The sequence below is a fragment of the Bolinopsis microptera genome, chromosome 13 (assembly GCF_026151205.1).
Source record: "Bolinopsis microptera isolate Bmic1 chromosome 13, MBARI_Bmic_1.0, whole genome shotgun sequence".
Taxonomy (NCBI): domain Eukaryota; kingdom Metazoa; phylum Ctenophora; class Tentaculata; order Lobata; family Bolinopsidae; genus Bolinopsis; species Bolinopsis microptera.
The window spans coordinates 11,869,730-11,890,816 of record NC_087084.1 but is presented as its reverse complement, the minus strand read 5'-3'; the positions used below and the strand labels follow the sequence as shown (position 1 = coordinate 11,890,816).

Sequence of the window (21,087 nt, the reverse complement as noted above, 5' to 3'; positions counted from 1 at the left end):
CGTACTCTCGTATACTAGACCTCTGATTTTAAAAAGCCTCGACTCCCCTGTTCTTCTTTATACTTTTACCACACTAATGACACACCCCACCCAGACTAACCCTAGCAATTAACCGCGATACCTCGCCTCATTGTTAAATCCAGTTCCCCTCACTTTCAGTGTCGGGGTTGAACCAGGTGGGTATTTTTCCGCGTACTTTCAGTGGCGAGCATGAGTTGTCACGGTGTGCTAAGTATCAGGGTTGCTAGAGCACCCCCCGTGCTCTGTCCTTACTTCTTAAGGACAGAGCACGTAGAGTTTAGTGATGATTATGTCCGAGTATTGGAAGATATGACACCATCAGATTGCCAGACTAAACAGGACAGCGTCAGGTTGTCAGACTAGTGACTGCTTTAGTTTTTAGAATTAGTCTGAAAATATCTTGTGGGATCCACTTGAATTAGTGGTGAGGTCTGCTACCTCTCTGACATGACATATTTGACCTTTTCCTATCGACGTTCAGATTTCAGAATGAATAAATATGCCAGACTGAATGCATGCAGTTCTTGATCTTTTTTCTCATTTCTAGCCGGTCAATGCTCGAGAGTGGTAAATCACTTTGCACTAGGAATTATTCTATTATGGAACTGTTATTTACCCGAAAAGATCATTTTCCCTTTGTTCTTTTGTTGCAAGCACGAAATCATCAGAAACTCTTCGTACTTGGTGATCACTTTCGTACTTTTCCGCGGAGATGTTTAGTGAGATTATAAAATAACGAATATTGTCCGTTTAGTGATAATTTGTAAACGTTGCAGCTGTTTGTGTTGATGGCTAGCTTCTGACTACCATATTATCATCAACGATCTTAACTGAAGACGATTTACACATGTATTTTGAAAGCTCCTGCTTAACAAACTTTTCGTATATGCTTTAAATAATCTCCTTATCAGGCTGAGGTTATTAATCTGAAACAGTTGTGTCAGACATGATGACTTATTATCAAAACTATCACTGTTTAGTTTAAATAAGAAGTCATGACAAGGGTAAGTTACACTTTGTAACTGATTATAATTATATTATATTCTCTTGTGCTGTTCACATCCGAAATTGATTCACGCTCTTCGTCTCAGTTGTATGAACTTAATAATTATGGCATTCTCTTACAGTCTTACTTGGTTGAGAGGCTTAATTTTCTACTTCTGTTTATTGTTGCTCATATATATAAATGCGTTTATAATGTGATAGTATGGCACATCCCTATAGTTTGATGGTATACCCCAGATATTGTCTCCAATGATACCATTATTGGTTATAAATGATAAAATTGTATTTAGATTAATGAAACTGTTGTCGTATTTAATATTAACCATCAATCACCCTATTAGAAATGGTTTGCACAAAAGAAGAGAAAGGTGATGGATGTATCAGCTACCCCACTGATATTTTCCTTGGAGTTTTGGTGTCACTTTGTTGCTTGGTTGGGTAAGCAGCCTTTTGGCCTTTTTACATTTCCCCTCCGTGAATAGAGAACACTTTATTTGGTTTCAATATTCCTTATACGGCGATATTAAACGCACTCCACGAACTTTCAAAAGGTGCCGGACTCCACAATAGCAATCGCCGAACTTTTACCGAACGTAATAACCGCATTTCAATTTTCACAGCACTTTAAAAACAACCAAACCTCCACAGTTCGCTTGAAAATGGCTTTGTGCTAAAGATCCTCGGCAAGAAAGTGTTCAACGGACGGGAAGCTAAGACAAGATCCAAATGTACCAACACCACCTATCTGCTGCTTTGTAACCTGGCTATAGCGGATCTGGGTAACCTGCTTATTCCTACCCCTTTTAATGCTTTCACACTACTCTACGGAAGATACGCCTTCTCAAAGGTACGAAGATTAACTTATCGAATTATCAACTAACTACTAAAACTTATTTTGCTTATACTGACATTTGCTTAGTTTTCATGAATTTTTCCATGCTCTTGATGATCTAAAAAAAAGAATATATAAATAATTGAGATTATAATTTAGATACTAAAAGCAAAAATAATACTTTTAGAAAGCAGAGACGTTGAAGGAGTCTGTATGGTATGACTTCCTGATAAACCTGGTGGGATGGTGCTCCAATCTGTTCGTTATGGTCTCCATGTTGCTGGTCTGTGTTATAGCGGTTAGGAGGGCTGTGGCGCTGTACCTCCCCTTCAAATACAACACTTACTTCAAGTGAGTTCCTCAAGTTTAACCAAATATGTTATTTAAATAATCATTAAAAGATTTCTATCTAATCGGTCAGAACCAAATATCATTGATCATGGCCTACAGTGACATTTTGATATTCACTTATTTGTTTCAGGGAAAGATTAGATTTTGTATTTAACTATCCCTTGTTATGTTTAGAACTTTTATTCAATAATAACTCCAAAATAACCACCCATTCCCCACCAGACCCCTGAACATCTACATTCTCACTGTAGTAAGCTGGGCCATTGCTATAGCCTTTGCTTGCCTCCCTTTCTATGTCAAGAGCACACATTCGTGAGTATTCATTCCTTGTAGCTAGCTGAACATTCCTTGCAGTTACTCAGTTGGCTGTACGTTATTTTATTGAAATAAGTCAGCTTTCTCGCGTACGATTAGAGTTAGCGAATATGTTTATGGCGTCTCTAATATTTTGATAATGTTTTGTTCGTGATTATATTTATATGTCGGAGAAGGGTGGAGAAGAATTAGGTCTCGTTGACATATCTTCTTTTATTAAGTACTTTTTAATTGATTGTTTTCGCCTAATACTGGTACTGGCTTGTAGTTGTCGACATATTATAATGTTAATCCAAGGCTAAAGTAGTTAATTCTGCCCCTCCTAGTACTAATTTCTTCAATAATCAATACCAGCAGTAATTTATCTGCTTTTATAATCGTTCTGTTCTACTAGGTACATTCCTGAGTATGGAAACAGCATCGCTCACTTGGGAAAGTATGGTCTTCTCGCCGGTTAGTAATAGTAGTTAATACGTAGGATGTTGTTTTGTAATTGGAACTAAGTCTAAGAAGAATTTTCAAACAAAATTATTCATATCTTAGAAATACCAGGAATATAATAGTGCTTAGTGATTTTATCTAAACTACATACTATTTAGCATTTTCCTCTCTGATCCACTACTCAATATCCGATTAGAAACAAATCTTTGTGTTTGGTAATAGTCTTATATCACTCCCCTAGGTAAAGGACTAGGATACTACGTTACGTTTCTCCTAATAGTGACAGTGATAGCTGTTACCATCCCGGCTCTAATAATCGGCATCGCCTCCTTCCTCGTAGTCCTCAGACTTTACACTAGAAAGAATATTCAGTACAAGGTATGTGTTACTTACCACAAAAATGTTTTTTATTTGTTAAATTGGGATTCTTTCTTGTTATATTTCCGAGAGACCATGTTGGCTTGCGTCTAATCAAATCACACGTTTATCCAAAAATCTCAACCTTAAAAAAACCCATATTACAGGTTGTAAAGAAGAAACAAAAGCAATCAGAAGAAAACGCCGCCCGAACAGTCACAATAATCCCCATAATATTCTTCTTCTGCCACCTGCCCGTCGTCTACCGGATCACCACCTCCTTCATCGGGGCCATGTACCAAGTCTCCAACTCAACCCCCCCTAACTTCTTCTACCACAGCATGTCCGCCAAACACTACATAAACATGATGTTCCATTTTGTGCTGCTCACGGTGAACTCGTGTGCGAACCCCCTGGTTTATCTGATGGGGTCTAAGAAACTGTGCAGCACTGCAGTCCAGTATATTGAGCACTGTTGTAGCATGTTGAGCAGACCATTTAGCGGGAAGGGCAATGAGGAGCACATTTGTTTGGATAAGACTCCCTGCCTTGATAAGTCTACTAAACAAACTTTCGCTGCTTGAGTGGTTTTTTTTTTTTCAGAATCGATTTTTTCTCCTTGTTTTGATTCAGCTGATTATTTTGTTGAATGTTGCAGGTGTGAAGGCCGCCTTTACTGCAGAAGGCGGTTTGGTAATGAGTAATATGCTGGAGGGGCAAATTCGGGGCACACTTGGGGGAAACGACAGCTGTAAAATATTTCCCCAGGTTTCAGGATGAGCTTCAGTTGTGTATCATCCGAGTTTGCCCCAGATTTTCACTATGTAGTATCTCCAATTTGCTCTGAGACTAAACAAGACATCCCCATTATGAAGCACACTATATTGGCATTGCTAAGTGAAGTCGAGCGTGCTAAATCACTCTACACTCGATCTTCGAGATTTTTCTAAGATTTTTCTCGTAAGGGTTAGGGTTTCAGCATATGCTTTTGTTTGGGATTGGGTTAGGGTAAGGGTTGGGCTCATATTATAGGGTTCCGGTTAGGGTTTGGAACAGTCATTCAGGGCCACCTAGAACACGGGTTAGAAAAGTCACAAGACAGTCAAGTGTAGAGTGATTAATCATCATCCAAGTGAAGTAGTATAGATGATGTAAATGTAATGACACTAATTATTTTACATTTTTCACACCGCACATGAAAGAAACCAAACTGCTTATTTCTGCAGTAGTACGCTATTTTATGGTTATTCGTGAGACGTTCTTATTTCACATTTAACAACATTTATGGCTTAATTAATTAAATTTGTGCTGTACTAGTAAATGAGAAATATTACTGCATCTTATTACTGCATCTCCCACTTAATTAATTTCTAAAGAGGAATCCCCATAATGAAGCACATCCTGCAAATCTGATAAAAGGCAGTAAGTCCGCAATTCCCTCAGAAAAGGATGTAAGTCCAAATCCAATGTGGATGGGAAAATAGTTTAGGTATTCTGGAGAAAAATGGTTTTTATAGATCAGTGTTGGTGAATTTATGCTTTAAAGTATGTTTAGGACATATATGTCAATAATTTATTTACGCATAAATGTCAAAATTAACCCCGTTTATGCGAGTAAACTTACCTATAAAACGACGAACCTGTTTGTTCCATTTTCTCAAAATGACATCGACGTGACTTACAGCCTTTTCTCAGGGAACGGCAGTATATAAGATTTAAAAACACGAACATCGCGAATGGGTTATAGTTTTACAATGTCTGACGAAGTATTGATATGATAATTAACTCAAACTGTTATTGACAAGTGAAAGTTATTCAGATTAATTTAGAAGTTGATTAATTCTTAAATTGTAAAAATAAGATTATAGTTATACCATCTCTAAATCTATATGGAGAACTTTTTGCAAGGGTCGACCGAGTCCTCGGCCTCGGCCTCGATTTTACCGAGGAACAGCGATTTTTCTTCGGCCTCGGTCAGGAGGACAATTCCTCGGTTTGCCTTGGCCTCGGTTAAAATTAAATTATTATTCCTCGACCTCGGCGAAATTTTGAAGATGTTAAGGGTCGACCGAGTCCTCGGCCTCGGTTTTACCGAGGAGTAGCGATTTTTCCTCGGCCTCGGTCAGGAGGATAATTCCTCGGTTTGCCTCGGCCTCGGTTTTATCAAAGCAAAATTTCCTCGGCCTCGGTCGACCCTTGACTTTTTGTGATTTTGATCTCAATACGATAACTGTCTGATTGTATGTTACAAACCTCGATATTAAAATGATATCAATAGACCAACAAAATTTTGTTTACGTTTCAAAGCTTGCTGTCAACTGCATACGCAGTCACATGACTAGTTGACTGTGTGTTCTTTTAGAGTTATAGAGACCTGGGAAGCGCGTGAGCGTATTATACGAGCCTGGGCAGAGAATTCTATAATTATTAATAACCTGCACTGATCTGGAATCATCTGCTCAGACTCACGGTTGAACGTATAACTGACATGTTGACTTAAATTGACTACATTATGAGGGTGTCCCTAGAGGGTAGGGACTTTGGGTTTACTCTACACCCTAGAAGAAGCCGACGCTATCCGGCTGTCAAGGTCACTGATGCGGACTTTGCTGACGACCTTGCTCTTATAACAGATAGTGTTGCGGAGGCACAAGATTTCCTCAGGAGTCTGGAACTGGCGGCCAACTCAGTTGGACTCCACCTCAACGAGGAGAAAACTAAGTACATGGTAATCAACATAAGAGATAATGATAACCCGACTCTGGTTGCTGGGAGTGGGAAGAACATTGAGAAAGTCGATGACTTTGTATATTTAGGTAGTAGAATGAAGAGTTCGGAGAAGGACTTCGAAGTGAGGAAAGCTAAGGCATGGGGAGCGTGTCACCAGATGAAGCTTGTATGGAAGTCGGATATACGTATAGATCTCAAGATACGACTGTTCCTGGCTACAGTCGAGTCATCCTTCTATATGGCTCTGAAACATGGACTGTCAGCCAGACCCTCGCAAAACGTATTGATGGATGTTATACGAGAATGCTGAGGATGGCACTTAACATTGACTGGAAAGAGCGGCAGACTAACGCCAAGGTGTATGGACACCTCATCAGAGCATCTGATAAGATAGCTGCACAGAGGATGAGACTTGCAGGTCATTTAGCCAGACATGAAGAACTTCTGAGTCATCAACTTCTCTTCTGGGAACCCCTTCAAGGACATCGTCGAAGGGGAAGACCACACCTCACATATATTGACATCCTTCGGAAGGACACGGGGCTTGACGACAGCAAGGAGATTAACAAACTCATGCTAGATAGAAAGATTTGGGAAAAAACTATCTCTTTTCGGACGTTTAGGCCGCCCTAAGTCGAAGTAAGTCGAGAGTGACTTCAATTAAGAAATTACTATTTGTAAGTCCCTGCTTGTTGGCTATGATTTTTGAATCATTGCTTACTTGAGTAATAACCGTCAGTAAACTGGGTGTTTCATCACAGCCCTCGGAATAACCACTAATTGTTAGTTAAGATAAGTGAGCTCAGTTAGTTCCCAGGTCATTTAAAGATTGGCTGCTTGTTCATCTGCACGTTGTTCCATGATGGGACTACAATCTCTGGTCATGGTTAACAATAGGATGCTGGTACAATTGTTGGTAATGCTGTAATGGTATGAATAAAACTTGTACATTGCTAAATTGATCTGTTTTCCTAACTGTTAGCCACCAAAAAGATATAAATAACTGATGATTAAAAGTCTCCGTGGGGCGAACAATTGACTACTCTGAACGAGTGTCAACACGTGATCTCCAGCACGTGATCTCCAGCACGTGATCTACAACACGTGATCTACAACACGTGATCTACAACACGTGATCTCCAACACGTGATCTCCAACACGTGATCTACAACACGTGATCTACAACACGTGATCTACAACACGTGATCTCCAACACGTGATCTCCAACACGTGATCTACAACACGTGATCTATTAGATGGTTTCAAAAGTTGTTCATATACACTTCTCAACCCCTCCTCCTACTTTTAAGTCTCCCTCTCAACCAGTGGCGCAACGAAGGGCCCCGCTGTGCATTCGTTTGAATGTGGGACAATTTTGAAAAACTCAACTGAGGTACTAGCAAAACTGCGTTACGTCTCCCTCTCTGTCAACCCTTTTAATCCTCTAACTGAAACTCGACATCCCTCTCAATATAATCCTCTCTTTTTCTTTAACCTTCGCTCCTCTTCTCAACCCCTCATTCTCCCTGCATCTCAAGTTATCAACATCATAGAAAGTTATAGATGTGGGTTGTGGTTGGGAGTTGATTTTGGCGATAGAGAGTGTACTGAAGAATAATCACACTCTGTACAGTCACACTCTAGCAGCTCTAATATTTCACCCTGTAGAACTCCACCAACAAAGGTGACCCAGAAACATTGCTTTTTGAGAATGAGAACTTAGGCATAAATACGCGGTGACATTGAAAATTTGACATTGAGGCATTTGGAGTTAGGAGTGGGACTCGTTCAGAGCTCGAAAACTTGTTTTAATGAATTATATTAACAAATTGATAGGTTTCGTTACAGTTCATTGATGTTAATGACATTATTATTACATCATTGAATTGTAAATTTCTTAGATAGACTTAAAAGGAAAGCACTGTGTATTAAGAACTTTTCATTCTTTGTGGCTTAGAGAACAAACGAACAAGAAGTATTTGTGTTTCAGTTACAGCATAAGAATAAAGAGTTGGCTGAGTTTGTGGTACACGGATAGAATCTTCCACATGATAGCCTCTCCAGCTCCTCGGTCTAACAGCTCATTCGATGGTAATTAATAATTTATAAACACATTTTCTCAGATATGCTACTTCATAATAATAGTTATTTTATTATTATTATTATCTTGACAGTTGCTGTTGTAACTTAATATTTGAAATTTGTATTCCTTGTATTCCTTGTATTCCTTGTATTCCTTGTATTCCTTGTATTCCTTGTATTCCTTGTATTCCTTGTATTCCTTGTATTCCTTGTATTCCTTGTATTCCTTGTATTCCTTGTATTCCTTGTATTCCTTGTATTCTTAATAATTAGTAAATTATATTTCTCCTTAATGACGATAAAATAACCAGGGCTACCGTTTTATTTTCGGAGTGGCTTCCTTGCTCTGCAGACGGCTGTTGACTCCCGGGTATCAGGACGTTCCTTCTCAGAAGATGTCACGATGCAGAAATTTCCTCATGCTCCGTAAGTTTACTATGATAATTTGTTTGATCGCTTACATCAGTTTTTGAACAAAGTAACAGTAAACTATTTAAGTTATTAAATTAATAATCAATCCCATATAAAAACATACAAAATACAAAAATATTCAAGCTTTCTTCTTGGTGACGAACCACTGGAACACAGTAGACTCCTTGATCCCAACCATCTTGGCAACCTGTCTCCGGGACCCAGATCCACAGTGTTTGCTCCTCAGGAAGTATTGATTTAGCTCCTCCTCCTGCTCTGAAGAAATCCCCCGTGTTCTCCGTCTAATCCGCTCTGATCTTCTGGGTCGAGTAGGTGACTGCAGTGATAGAGAAGAAAAGGCCAGGAGAGAGGGGGAGGTCGGTGAGGTGAAGACCTGGTCCGAGGGGGATGATGGTTTAGGTCGATGGGGACCAGAGAGTTTATGTGGTATGGTAGGAGTGGTAGGGGTTTTAGGTTCAGATCCGTTGGGTTGAAGGTGGGGTCCAGAAAGACGAGGTGGAGGTGTGGTTGGTTGTGGAGGAGAAGTAGGATCAGTTAGAGTCAGTTCCTTCATCTCGATGTCGAGGGTGACTGGTATAGGGCAGGGTCTCCGGGGTGTTCCATTGAATGCACTCTTCATGATGGTGAAGGAGATTTCAGGGTCTGATTCGTCTTCAGGGTCTGATTCGTTTTCAAGGTCTGATTCGCCTTCAGGGTCTTCAGGGTCTGATTCGTCTTCATGGTCTGATTCGTCTTCATGGTCTGATTCGTCTTCATGGTCTGATTCGTCTTCAGGATCTGTTTCGTCTTCAGGATCCATCATAATCTCATCGTGAGGAGTGGAAAAAATGTCCAATATAGACTTGACAGGAGTGACATCATAGTATATCATCTCCGGTTGTGAAGGTCTCGGTGGAGTCCTGTAACTGGAGTCTGGAGAAAGGGTAAGGTGAGTGAAGAAAGGTTCGTCAGGATCAGGATGGCTTGCCCCAACCGAGAAGATGTTAGCGTGGATCATTCGAGTCTCGTAGTGATGGGATGGGGGAGGGTGAAGGAGGGAAGACTTGTCGGTGGTAACGGAGTAGCCAGGTTTTCTGTAAACGGAATTCATGTTCGTGTCAAGGTGTGAACTGTAAACTGAAGTTGAAACGATTGATGACTAATGCATTGTGGTTGGTTATTTATACATATGGGAAGATAACGAGCTTGTTAATGCCAGTTGTGGGTATGTACAGATCTGGTCATGCTAGATTTACTAGATGATGTGAGCTACTTGTCAAGCTCAGGATGTGATCTGATGTAGTAGGTGAGCTGAGCGTTCAGTCGCACTGGTTAGTGGTTACACATCACCTGATCGTTACGGATCACCTGTCTTGAGATAGCATCCTCTCCAAGTAGCGAGCGGATAATGTAAATATGACCTGGTAGCGATTCCCAGATCAGTGGTAACAGCAGGTACCCTTCATACTCGTGTAGAATGTAGAATGAAACACTTTTGAACAAATCCCTTTTAAACGTATTCCCTCCTCCAAGGTACACTAAGGATCTGTATCTAGCGATGATCCCTATAGTACTGCCTCTGCTCCTGCTGCTGATATCATACGGGCTGTTGGCTGCCGACCTAGTGAGAGAGATAACCGAGCAAAGGACTCTAGGTATCAAGGTAAGCGTAGTGTAATTAATGTGGAATAATACTTTCGGAACGAACTACGACTGAATAGTAAGGACATTAAACACTGATAAATGTATCGTCTATAACAGTAGTAGACATTTTTAATCCTTATTCATATTTTGAGTCTGACATTAAGATTCTGTGTGTCATTTCACAATGGTTCGCTTGCGACCAAAGAAGAAAAATCCACTTAATTCAACGACAGTTTTTCAGTCAACAGCTGATATTGATTTCAGGAGTTTTTGACAATGAACGGGCTAAAAAGATTGTCTTATTGGGCTTCGTGGTATTTGGTCGCCATTGTTATCTTCCTTCCAACCACACTACTAAACTTACTTGTAAGTGTTGTTTAACTTATGCTACTAAACTTACTTGTAAGTGCTGTTTAACTTATGCTACTAAACTTACTTGTAAGTGTTGTTTAACTTATGCTACCAAACTTACTTGTAAGTGCTGTTTAACTTATGCTACCAAACTTACTCGTAAGTGTTGTTTAACTTATGCTACTAAACTTACTTGTAAGTGCTGTTTAACTTATGCTACTAAACTTACTTGTAAGTGCTGTTTAACTTATGCTACTAAACTTACTTGTAAGTGTTGTTTAACTTATGCTACTAAACTTACTTGTAAGTGCTGTTTAACTTATGCTACCAAACTTACTTGTAAGTGCTGTTTAACTTATGCTACCAAACTTACTTGTAAGTGTTGTTTAACTTATGCTACTAAACTTACTTGTAAGTGCTGTTTAACTTATGCTACTAAACTTACTTGTAAGTGCTGTTTAACTTATGCTACCAAACTTACTTGTAAGTGCTGTTTAACTTATGCTACCAAACTTACTTGTAAGTGTTGTTTAACTTATGCTACTAAACTTACTTGTAAGTGTTGTTTAACTTATGCTACTAAACTTACTTGTAAGTGTTGTTTAACTTATGCTACCAAACTTACTTTCTGAACTGACAGAGAACAATACCAGGTACTGTTTGTGAGTAACGCGCTGGAGTACTCAGACATCACAGTTATCCTGGTGTTTCTCATCATCTTCACCCTCTGTTCAAGTGAAATCTAGCGACGGGGTAGTAACTATAGTGCCAATATGTTCAATTTCTCCTTTAGCTCACCTCATGAAAAAGAAGCACAGTTAACTCTCAATCAAATTTGTATCATCCCGTTTATTATCTTATCATGCAATTGCAACTTAAACTCTCCGTACTGGAGACCTGTAGATGGAGACAGTTTATTGTAGGGGAGTCGGCGTATTGTAAAGAAGTTAAACTTGAATTTGCACTCAGATCTTTCATTTTCATAGTATCAATAAAAAATGTTTATTCAACGATTGTCGTTCAATTTGTCTTTTTCAAAAATGAAACTACAGGAATTTATCATAATTTTAATCTAAAAGTGTTGAATGCTTTACAATAATATCAACAACAAAAAAAGAAATAAACACTATTTTGAAACTACCGTCTTCTAATTTAATTGTTCTTTATTTAACCAACTTCTGGCAATGTTTAACAAGCGTAAACAAATGATATCATATCTTTGCCCATCTTTTCTATACCTTTAGTAAGCAACAGCTCACATGAAACTACACCTCTTCTTTGAGAACAAGTAATAGCTTCGCATGTGCCGCTGGCGTAACATGCTGCCTTGGCTACGTTTATGCCTCCCTTAATGTTACCGATACTAACAGAACCCCTGAACCTGGTTTCCTCTAGTGCCTCCCAGCAGGATGGGTTGTGAGGGTTGATACCGGGGCACTCTCTTGGAGTACATTCAGCAGGGCAGTCTACTGGCTCAGGGTCTACTGGCTCAGGGTCTACTGGCTCTGGGTCTACTGGCTCTGGGTCTACTGGCTCTGGGTCTACTGGCTCTGGGTCTTCTGGCTCTGGTGGCCCCCTTCGGCTTGTTTCATCCGGCACTTCTATAATTCTTTCACCCTTTTCTAAAAATTGATATTATCTTAACTTTTCTTTAATTAAGTATTAAGTTCCTATATCTGTCAAAGAGAATGAAGGGAAATGTTGTTCAAAAGTTAAAACAACGTTGGAGTTCATTAATGTATTTACAAGAAGGCCATAGTGAAATTAGTGGTTGATAAAAATAAAATACTGGGTAAAAAATACTACCTTATTTACAATGTTAAATGTTCTTAATAGTCGTAATACACTCTGACTTGAACTTAATATGCTCATGATTAATGTGCTACTTACCAATCGTTTGTTTTCCTTTTCCTTTTCGGACTTCGATAATTGATTTTCCTTCTCCTTTTTCCTCTGGATTAAAAATGCAATTAAAATCAGATAAACTAACTTAAACTCGTTTTTTCTCATTGTTGCAATTTGTAAATAAAATCTTAATATTTCCATACTTCAAATATTTCAAATTTCAATAATTATTCAACGAACCTGCGCATTCTTCCTCAGACTCATCTGACCCGTCGGTGCAATCTGCTTTACCATCACAGAAGAGTTTCTTAGGAACACATTGCATACCGTCCGCACACTTCTTTTTGGCTGCCGGACACTCGTAGGCTGGTAAAGTGATTATTCATTATTTATTATTCATTATTTATAATACATAATTCTCAATTTATATAGCTTAATATTGTTAAAATAGTCCGCTTACCAGCACACCAGGCAGGATCTTCGTCCGACCCGTCCTTACAGTCTGGCTCCGAGTCACACAGATTCCATCGGGACAGACATTTACTACCATCACACTTTATTTGGTAATCCGGACACTCGTAGGCTGGTTTCAAAAATTAGATTTAGTAAAATTATGTACAGTACATTAATTATAGTTATACAATATACAGTAATCTGTTGACTAGTTAAATGTTAAGTGGAAAAGACTTTGATAAACTAAAATTTACTCAGATTTCTCTTATTAATCAAACTTAAGTAATAACTAATATAAGCTTATTAGTTAATTAAGCTAAATAATAACTGAGAAAAGTTAATCAGCTTATTGAGTTATTGAGTTAAATTGTAACTAACTTAAGTAAATAAGCTAATTAAGTTAAATAATGACTACACTTACTTATACAGAAAACCAGAGCTTCATCCGATCCGTCGATACATTGGGTACTACCGTCACACATTCTCCCTTTAGCGACACACTGGTTACCAGTGGCGCACTTTCTCGTGCCGATCCCGCATTTACCCGATCCCCTAACTAGTTTGAACATAATAAATATGTTATATTTATGTTATATTGGAGAAAAGCAGTGCTGAACTAACTTAAACCTATAAAATCTGCCGTTTGATTGCGGAGCGTAAATTTTGCAAATTAAAAATATTCTTAATATAACTATGCTCATTATGGAAAAGTACTTTTTCACTTGGTTAAATCTTATGTTCAATATTATGTCAAATATCTATTATACTAAGTGCTAACCATAGCAAATGTCGCGGCTCTCATCGGATCCGTCAGCACATTGCGTGCTACCATCGCACTTTCTCTGTAAGGAGGCACATCCATTTCCGTCAGCACACTCCATTTCGCCTTCTTTACAAGTGCAGCCCACGTCGTCGGACTTATCGTTACAGTGAGGAATTTTAAATTTATCACATTTTCCAGATGAAGGAAAACACTGGATTCCGTCCGCACACTTTTCCTGTTTAACGGGGCATTCAAAACCTGGTTGGGGTTTAAGTTACTTTATAGTACTTTTGTATTGTATAATTGTAAGACTTAGAGCTATACTTATAAAGGTAAATTTTGTCCAGTTTTTTGCAACAGAATATTAATCCGAATCACCCAACTACTTTCCATCATCGAAACAATTTCCCAACTTTTTCTATCGAATGAATAAATCATAACCACTCAACACATGATACCGCCTCATAAAACTATATTGAGGAATAACTCTGCATACTTGTGCAAAACTCTGCTGATTCATCAAAGCCATTTGAACACGCAGCACCTCCATTACAAAGACCACGGTTGGGAACACATTCGTCAATATCACCACACTTTGTTTGTCCCTCCGGACATACGTACCCTGACATTGTGGTTATTTGAAAATTATTCACTTTTGAATCGAATCGCTGATCGTTATATTATTATACGCAGTGACTAGTTTATTTTCGAGACTTTGTAGGGTCTCTTACACTAATACGTTGAAAGAAAACAAAATCCAAATAATTTGTATGAACTGCAATGACTTTTTTATAGATTGTGATTATATAATATATTTGCCGAATAAAATAAAACGATATTGTAATATTTCATTTTCTATAATTAGACATGACATTGTGCAGCAGAAAATAAAATAAGAAAAAGAAACAAAAGGAAAATATTTCAAACCTTTGTTAATGATTTCGGTTGGACCCTCTGTAAAATAATTATATTAGAAATTCTTGTAAAACATTTTCACATTTTATATTTTTAGCAGAAATGTGTCTTATCGCAGATTGCTGGTAGTAGTTTATTATGACATAAAGATTAATATTAATGTTTTTATTCCAAGAATTTACATACAAATTTACCTTCATTTACATAATTAAATAAATTTACATAAATAAATAAATAAAAACTTACCCTCTTCAATCGCACCTGAAATTCGTAATATGTTTACAACGACTCTCCAGATTCAAACTAGGTTTTAGTACGTTCGTGTTATTTGGAAATCAAATAAAAGTAAGAAACCAAAAATCATACGTTATCAAAAGTTTCATATATTTGCGAATCGTACATCTGGCTTAATAATTGCTCATTTAAACCTTTTCTATAAATAGAATTATCACAAGCTCACCCTTTTTAGTAAAGTACTCTATTTCAGTAACGGGATCTACTGAATAAAACACTTCATCGCCAGTAGCATCTTTCTCTGAAATAAAATAAATAATTGAAATAGCACAAATAATTTAAATAATTTCAGATTAGATGCTAAAATGGTGTTGTTTCAAAATGCTCCCAAACATAAACCTAGAAATAAAGCATAATGCCATGTTTGTCATGAAACTTGTAACATATCACGAAATTGAGTAAAAATGTTGGCCAGTAAAATCTCAATGCACCCACCATGATAACAATCGTTCACAGAATCAGATCCCTTCTTTGATAACATTCCTTTAGGACAGGGGGTGCAGGATGTAGCTCCTGCAGCACTGTACTGGTCCAGTCCACATTTCTTACAGCCCCTAGCTGACATGAAGCTTCCAGCTGGGCAATCTGTAAAGAAAAACTTGTTAGCAGGTGTTAGAGATATCGGCAATCAATGTCGAAAATTCTATTACGATTTGCAAAAATTATAAAACCCCTGAACTCCAAACTATAAACAAAGATTTGGGACTGAAAATAAATTTCTAAGATCAATGTCTAAATATTTCGAATTGATCGATACAGCTGTTATCTGGCTAACTGATTTTGAAATGAAAATAAAATAGGATATAGATCACATAAAAATCTTAGTATAAATATATACAAAGCCTTCTACTAACCTGCGAAAATAACCCCTTGAAGGCATAGCAGTATGATGCACGCTAGCATCGTTCCCTTTAAAACCATGGAGCTACCCTGCAAAGAGATTTTCAAAGGTAATACATCACGATAAATGCATATTGTTTGTTTCTCTAAGCTTCCATTGATATTTCTAGTTATATTCCTTGGAATGAGATAAGATGTAAACAGTAGTTATGCCCCACCCACAATCTTAACTATAAATATATTAAGTATATCAACCAGACATGGCAACAAAACTATATATGTTTTTTCGTTCTTCGTTTAGAGGCACCAATCTTAGAGGCACCAAATAATGGTCAACCAATAAAGTACCAATTGCCCCAGCGGTACAAATTTAATAAAAAATATACCCAAATAAGGGTTAATCTGTTGATTAGATAAACAGCTACAACCATTTCCATGTTTCAACAATAACATTATTTCTTTTGCAAATCGTGAAAATCACATGCACATCTTTATGAACGCTGATGTTGTAAATTCGACGTGTCCATTAATTACTGTGCAGGACGTGAATTATTTAAACAGGTATTGGTAACCTCTCGACAAGTTAATTTTTCCTGCTAAGTTATAAATTCTGCCTATAATCCAATAAAATTAAATTCGATATTAATAGTACAAAAACCACGGAGATTAAGCCATTGTCCCGTATTATAAATGCCATTGACCTTATTTTAGAATTTTTACCTTTATGAACTTTTATGGAAAAACTATTAAAATTAATTCTAGTAATCCGATATAATAGCATCGCCGGTTCTATGATAAAAAGTTTTTAAAAACAATTCACAGCCACCTCAACAAGTGTCCACTACGAATTATATTATTTGCTAAAATTTACACCTTAAGGATGTAAGTCAATTGTTTAAAGGACGAGCCAATTCCAGTTTACGGTACTAATTTAGCACGCTGTACTGATACTGTGTGTTGTTAGTGACAATCTAGTCCAAATCTGGTGTTTCTATCTGCTTCCTACGCCTTATTAGGGCTAAATAAAGAATATGAGGTGATACGTAAATCTGGCCCCGCTATTAACACGCACTCTCACGTCACTGTGTAAACACGTTATATTTGATACTGTGTGCGTTGTTTTGGTTTCGTATTGTACACGTAATTTACTGAATATTTGAGTGATAATGCCTACGGAGTGGCGGGTATTAAAATTAATGACATTTATATTTGCAACAAATTGTAATATCTACCATTATATATTAATACAGTGTTAACGTAAGATTATACTAAAGTTTATTATAGAATGACATGAAAACAGTGAGAAGTACTCTCACATTCTTGACTTTCTCTGCTCATGCATAGCTTCTTTTCGGGAAGGGTTGCTCCGTGAAATGTTTTGGGGATAGCTTTGCGGATAATATGATATGTTGTATTGAGGTTGTACATTAAGACTGTGTTACTCTTAATTTTTTCTTCGATATCCACAATCAAGGCCTTTTTGAAGGAAAGATATCATAAGTCCTCCTGTTCTTTAGAATGTAAGATTTCAATAAGTTATGTGTCAGTCCTCCTCCTCTACCTCCTCTTCCTCCTCTACCTCCTCTTCCTCCTCTTCCTGGGTCCTCCTCCTCAGTCCTTCTCCTCAGTCCTCTTCCTCCTCCTCCTCCTTCCTCCACCTCCTCCTCCTCAGTCTTCTGCAGTCCTTCTCCTCCCCTTCCTCCCCCTCCTTCCTCCACCTCCTCCTCCTCAGTCTTCCGCAGTCCTCCTCCTCCCCTTCCTCCCCCTCCTCCTCCTCCTCCCTCTTCCTCCACCTCCTCCTCAGTCTTCCGCAGTCCTCCTCCTAGCCTCCTCCCCTTCTCCTCCCCCTCCTCCTCCTCCTCCCTCTTCAGTCTTCCGCAGTCCTCCTCCTCCCCTTCCTCCCCCTCCTCCTCCTCCTCCCCCTCCTCCTCCTCCTTCTTCCTCCACCTCCTCCTTCTCCTCCTTCTCAGTCCTCATCAGTCATCCTCCTCCTTAGTCCTCCCCTCAGTCCTCCTCCTCCTCTTTCTCCTCCTCCTCCTCCTCCTCCTCTTCCTCCTCTTGAAGTAGGGATTTAAGACTTAGAACTATGTCTTACGGAACTCATATTCTTGAATCAATGTCCCCTGGCACAAAGTCTGTGTATTTTCCATTCGGTGATGGAAACATAACACGAATACGTGAAACCACACATGCACAGGATGGCACCACTCCTCCTCAGTCCTCGGCCTCCCTAGTCCTTCTCAGTCCTCCTCAGTCCTCCTCTTCCTCCTCAGTCCTCCTCCTCTTCCTCTTTCTCCTCCTCCTCCTCCTCCTCTTCCTCCTCCATAAGACACATATGAAACAATTCTCATCCCAATCACTAGAAATTGATTAATTTTTCTGTTTACTGGGGCTGCGAGCTCGACTGGTGGTACGTCCCAATCGTGCTGCAATTGAATCAATATAGGCATTGAGATAAATCATAAAAAAGAATTGATGGTATATCAATATGCTTATCAACGCATGTAGAAACTTATTTAAAATTGTATGTATCATGCAATCCTACGTAAAATACGAACATTGATAAAAATGGATGGCGATAACAAGACATTTAATGTTAATTTAAAGTCAACTAACCTATTAATATTCCCTACAAGATAGAAATGATTTGGAAATGATTATAGAGAAAATTTATAAGCGGTACGTTGGTTTTGAATACAAAGCCGCGTGATTTATAATCTTATAATCTTATGACTAACTGAGCTAATCAATCACATTTTTTGCCTTAATGAAATTTAGGCTGGAATAATTGCAGAACCAGACAAACTTTTCGGATGAATATAGCCGCTAATCAGAGCAAAATGAGACCGATCCTGCACCAATACCATGTCTTCTCCAACGTATTATGTTTAACTTAATTTGATACAACGTGAATATAAATGGTAATTATAGAATTCTTTCCGTATAACATGAATCAAATGGATCCGGGTGGAAACTTTGTATTGAAATTCGATTTAATGCGGTACCTTTGTCACAAACCTTTCTTTTTGGAAAAACACATACGTAGAGTGGCATACTGATTCTAAATTTTTCCAGGGAAATTTGGGAAATTGGCCGTTAATTTTTTTGAAACCTTAACACGTAATGCGAGATCAGAAATAAGATGTTCATTTTCGGTGGATTTTTCGCCTATAACTATAAGCATCCTAATTCATATTGAATATTTACTTAAAGTTAAAGTTAAACTTTAGGCTTTAACCAGTTTATATGGGCCAAAATCTATCAAATTTGGTGCGTGCGCTCAAATATGGGCACATAGTTTTTGGCTGATAACTCAGCCATTTTTTCCCTATTAATAAAGATTCCTATACGTCCCTTGTGTTAGTCCTCATCAACTAACACGCCTTGCTACTGCAAGAAGAGACGACGGGTGGGGTGCCTAGTCTGAGCACGGCTTTCACAACCCCGCCCGCTCTGGGGTGGCTAGCCAGCAAACTGCAGGGATCACTCACTCCATCCCCCCTGTTGTTTCTGGACCCACTAGCAACCTCAGAGTGACCTCCACGTTGGTAAGGGATGGTAACTGCCCCTCATTGTCCGGCAGGCTAAACGTCGTCTGGCTGGATCAGATCAAATACCAGCACATACCTGGCCTCTCTCCACTCCACCTCACTCACACAGGAGCCCGGCAAGCTCCTTTCCGCTACGGACAGTAGAATATTAAAACGACCCAACCATGGACAAATGGTACTTAAAACCCACAAATATGCCAAAACAGTACAATAGCTCGTCACATAAACAGAGAGAACGGCAAAAGGGGTCTACTGAAAACACGGAACGCGCGGACAAAGACATACATAGTAAAGAAAGCCACAAATTTATCACCAAACTGGTGCGCGCGCGACCAAACAAATCACGGCAAAACAACAAACATCAAGCACAGTAAATATCGAGAAACACCTAGCGGAGCTGTTAGCCAGATAACAGTGGAAGTGGTAGTTTCTCGCATTATCAAACCCAATTTTCCGGGAGGCTGTTTCGACAGTTGACTTTCTATGGACTCAGAAAGTCCCCCGATGACGGAACATATGGCAGATACTTTTAGGGGTATCGCCGTTCCACCGGGTCATAACAGCAATGTTATGTCCATTTGGTTCGTGCCGGCTCAGCGAGTCAGCCATCCCAGCCGAGCTTTCGGTACACCTCCGCAACCAAAGGAGCTCCAAGAGACGTTAGCCACAAGGCGGACGTAGCCTCCCCGCAAACCCGGGGAGGTAGAGTGAGCGCCCATCGACAAAAAAAAAAAAAAAAAAGATTCCTATACGAGTTCAAAATACCGCTAGCTACAATTTAACCTATAATGTCAGTTTTGGGTATATAGTATGTCGATTTGGCATAGTAATTGGGCCACGTCCACAAAATTTATCAAAATCAGTGTGCGGATGGAACAAATTCTGAAATAATTGTCGATGAATTGTTTAACTTAATTAAACAAAACAATAACAAGCAATTAACACGTATGGTTATACTCCCACTCCTAATTTATCATTTATTTCATACTGCTGCAACCCAGGGCAGAATTTTATTTTGAAGAGATGAAAACCCTGAGCCTCCCCAAGCTAACGTTAAAACACGATAAATTATTCATTCATTTGAAACATAGAAATTAGAAATTAGAAATTCTGAACATATAATATCCAATTTGATCAAAATTATGTGCTCAGTTCTTCTTGAACCTTGATTTTTGACAAAGTAACAACATTTCAAGTCAATTTTACAGCATAAAGGAGATATTTTATTCAAAATTTGATGTCTTGTTTAAGTTAGATAATTGTTTAAGCATTCTGAAAATCTACCGGAAAGTTTGCCTTAATTAAAATATTTATAAAATTTGGAATATCAGGTAAAAACCAGTGTCATCCATCGCGTCGGGCAAACTGATAGTAATACTAAAGTACTAATAACCATAATTGGTTCGTGCGCACTTTACGCAATAAAGATTCAATAAACATCAGCTAATTGGACACTAACTACCAACCTTATCCCGAAATACTATTACTAGGTAGCGACGCGAAAGCAACCCAAAGAGATTTTTGCAGCATATGTGATTGAATGATTGATATAATTTTATTTTTAATTGTAGTTGACGAAATGAGAGTCTCCACTCAGTGTGTTAAAACATAATTCTTTGTCGACGTTTCGGCTACATGCCTTTGTCATAAACAGGACGTACTGAAAACTTACATAGCTGCAAAGATACAATGTTAAAATAATCTATTAATACTACGAAATATAACAACAAAAAAATAACATCTTGAAACACAACAACAATCACAAATTTATCCAAAAGAAACATAAAATATAATGGCTAAAAGAATCCACATCTTTGCAGCTATGTAAGTTTTCAGTACGTCCTGTTTATGACAAAGGCATGTAGCCGAAACGTCGACAAAGAATT

At 38.4% G+C, this 21,087-nt stretch overlaps 3 protein-coding genes across 3 annotated transcripts in view; 2 read left to right on the top strand and 1 right to left on the bottom strand.

The window, feature by feature from the left end:
• The first annotated feature begins 665 nt into the window (after nucleotides 1-665).
• Nucleotides 666-4,928, top strand: LOC134825123 (galanin receptor 2a-like). Its single transcript, XM_063837263.1, has 7 exons — nucleotides 666-1,464; nucleotides 1,675-1,873; nucleotides 2,046-2,209; nucleotides 2,432-2,521; nucleotides 2,919-2,977; nucleotides 3,207-3,343; nucleotides 3,490-4,928. The coding sequence occupies exons 1-7, from the start codon at nucleotides 1,370-1,372 to the stop codon at nucleotides 3,904-3,906; spliced, it is 1,161 nt and encodes a 386-aa protein (XP_063693333.1). The 5' UTR covers nucleotides 666-1,369; the 3' UTR covers nucleotides 3,907-4,928.
• Nucleotides 4,929-6,364: 1,436 nt separating this feature from the next.
• On the top strand, nucleotides 6,365-11,286 carry LOC134824788 (phospholipid-transporting ATPase ABCA3-like). The gene is made up of 5 exons (XM_063836764.1): nucleotides 6,365-6,470; nucleotides 8,446-8,560; nucleotides 10,079-10,208; nucleotides 10,454-10,555; nucleotides 11,194-11,286. Exons 1-5 carry the CDS (start codon nucleotides 6,365-6,367, stop codon nucleotides 11,284-11,286), a joined length of 546 nt encoding a protein of 181 aa, XP_063692834.1.
• Nucleotides 11,287-11,595: 309 nt separating this feature from the next.
• The window catches only part of LOC134824900 (low-density lipoprotein receptor-related protein-like), a 29,220-nt gene continuing 19,728 nt past the window's right edge, over nucleotides 11,596-21,087 (bottom strand). The window contains exons 2-13 of the mRNA XM_063836906.1: nucleotides 15,665-15,742; nucleotides 15,246-15,395; nucleotides 14,977-15,051; nucleotides 14,763-14,777; nucleotides 14,529-14,555; nucleotides 14,098-14,223; nucleotides 13,617-13,859; nucleotides 13,260-13,394; nucleotides 12,846-12,968; nucleotides 12,626-12,751; nucleotides 12,431-12,493; nucleotides 11,596-12,162 (exon numbers count right to left, since the gene is read on the bottom strand). Of these exons, the coding sequence (XP_063692976.1) occupies nucleotides 11,729-12,162; nucleotides 12,431-12,493; nucleotides 12,626-12,751; nucleotides 12,846-12,968; nucleotides 13,260-13,394; nucleotides 13,617-13,859; nucleotides 14,098-14,223; nucleotides 14,529-14,555; nucleotides 14,763-14,777; nucleotides 14,977-15,051; nucleotides 15,246-15,395; nucleotides 15,665-15,731 (1,584 nt within the window). The 5' untranslated portion in view covers nucleotides 15,732-15,742 and the 3' untranslated portion in view covers nucleotides 11,596-11,728. The remainder of the gene's footprint in view (nucleotides 12,163-12,430; nucleotides 12,494-12,625; nucleotides 12,752-12,845; nucleotides 12,969-13,259; nucleotides 13,395-13,616; nucleotides 13,860-14,097; nucleotides 14,224-14,528; nucleotides 14,556-14,762; nucleotides 14,778-14,976; nucleotides 15,052-15,245; nucleotides 15,396-15,664; nucleotides 15,743-21,087) is intronic.

Coding starts and splice junctions, on each gene's coding strand:
- LOC134825123 (XM_063837263.1), top strand. CDS start 1,370: ATGGTTTGCACAAAAGAAGAGAAAGGTGATGGATGTATCAGCTACCCC. Junction 1,465..1,674: donor TCACTTTGTTGCTTGGTTGG/GTAAGCAGCCTT, acceptor AAACCTCCACAG/TTCGCTTGAAAATGGCTTTG. Junction 2,522..2,918: donor TATGTCAAGAGCACACATTC/GTGAGTATTCAT, acceptor CTGTTCTACTAG/GTACATTCCTGAGTATGGAA.
- LOC134824788 (XM_063836764.1), top strand. CDS start 6,365: ATGGCACTTAACATTGACTGGAAAGAGCGGCAGACTAACGCCAAGGTG. Junction 6,471..8,445: donor ACAGAGGATGAGACTTGCAG/GTCATTTAGCCA, acceptor TAAAATAACCAG/GGCTACCGTTTTATTTTCGG. Junction 10,209..10,453: donor AAAGGACTCTAGGTATCAAG/GTAAGCGTAGTG, acceptor TATTGATTTCAG/GAGTTTTTGACAATGAACGG.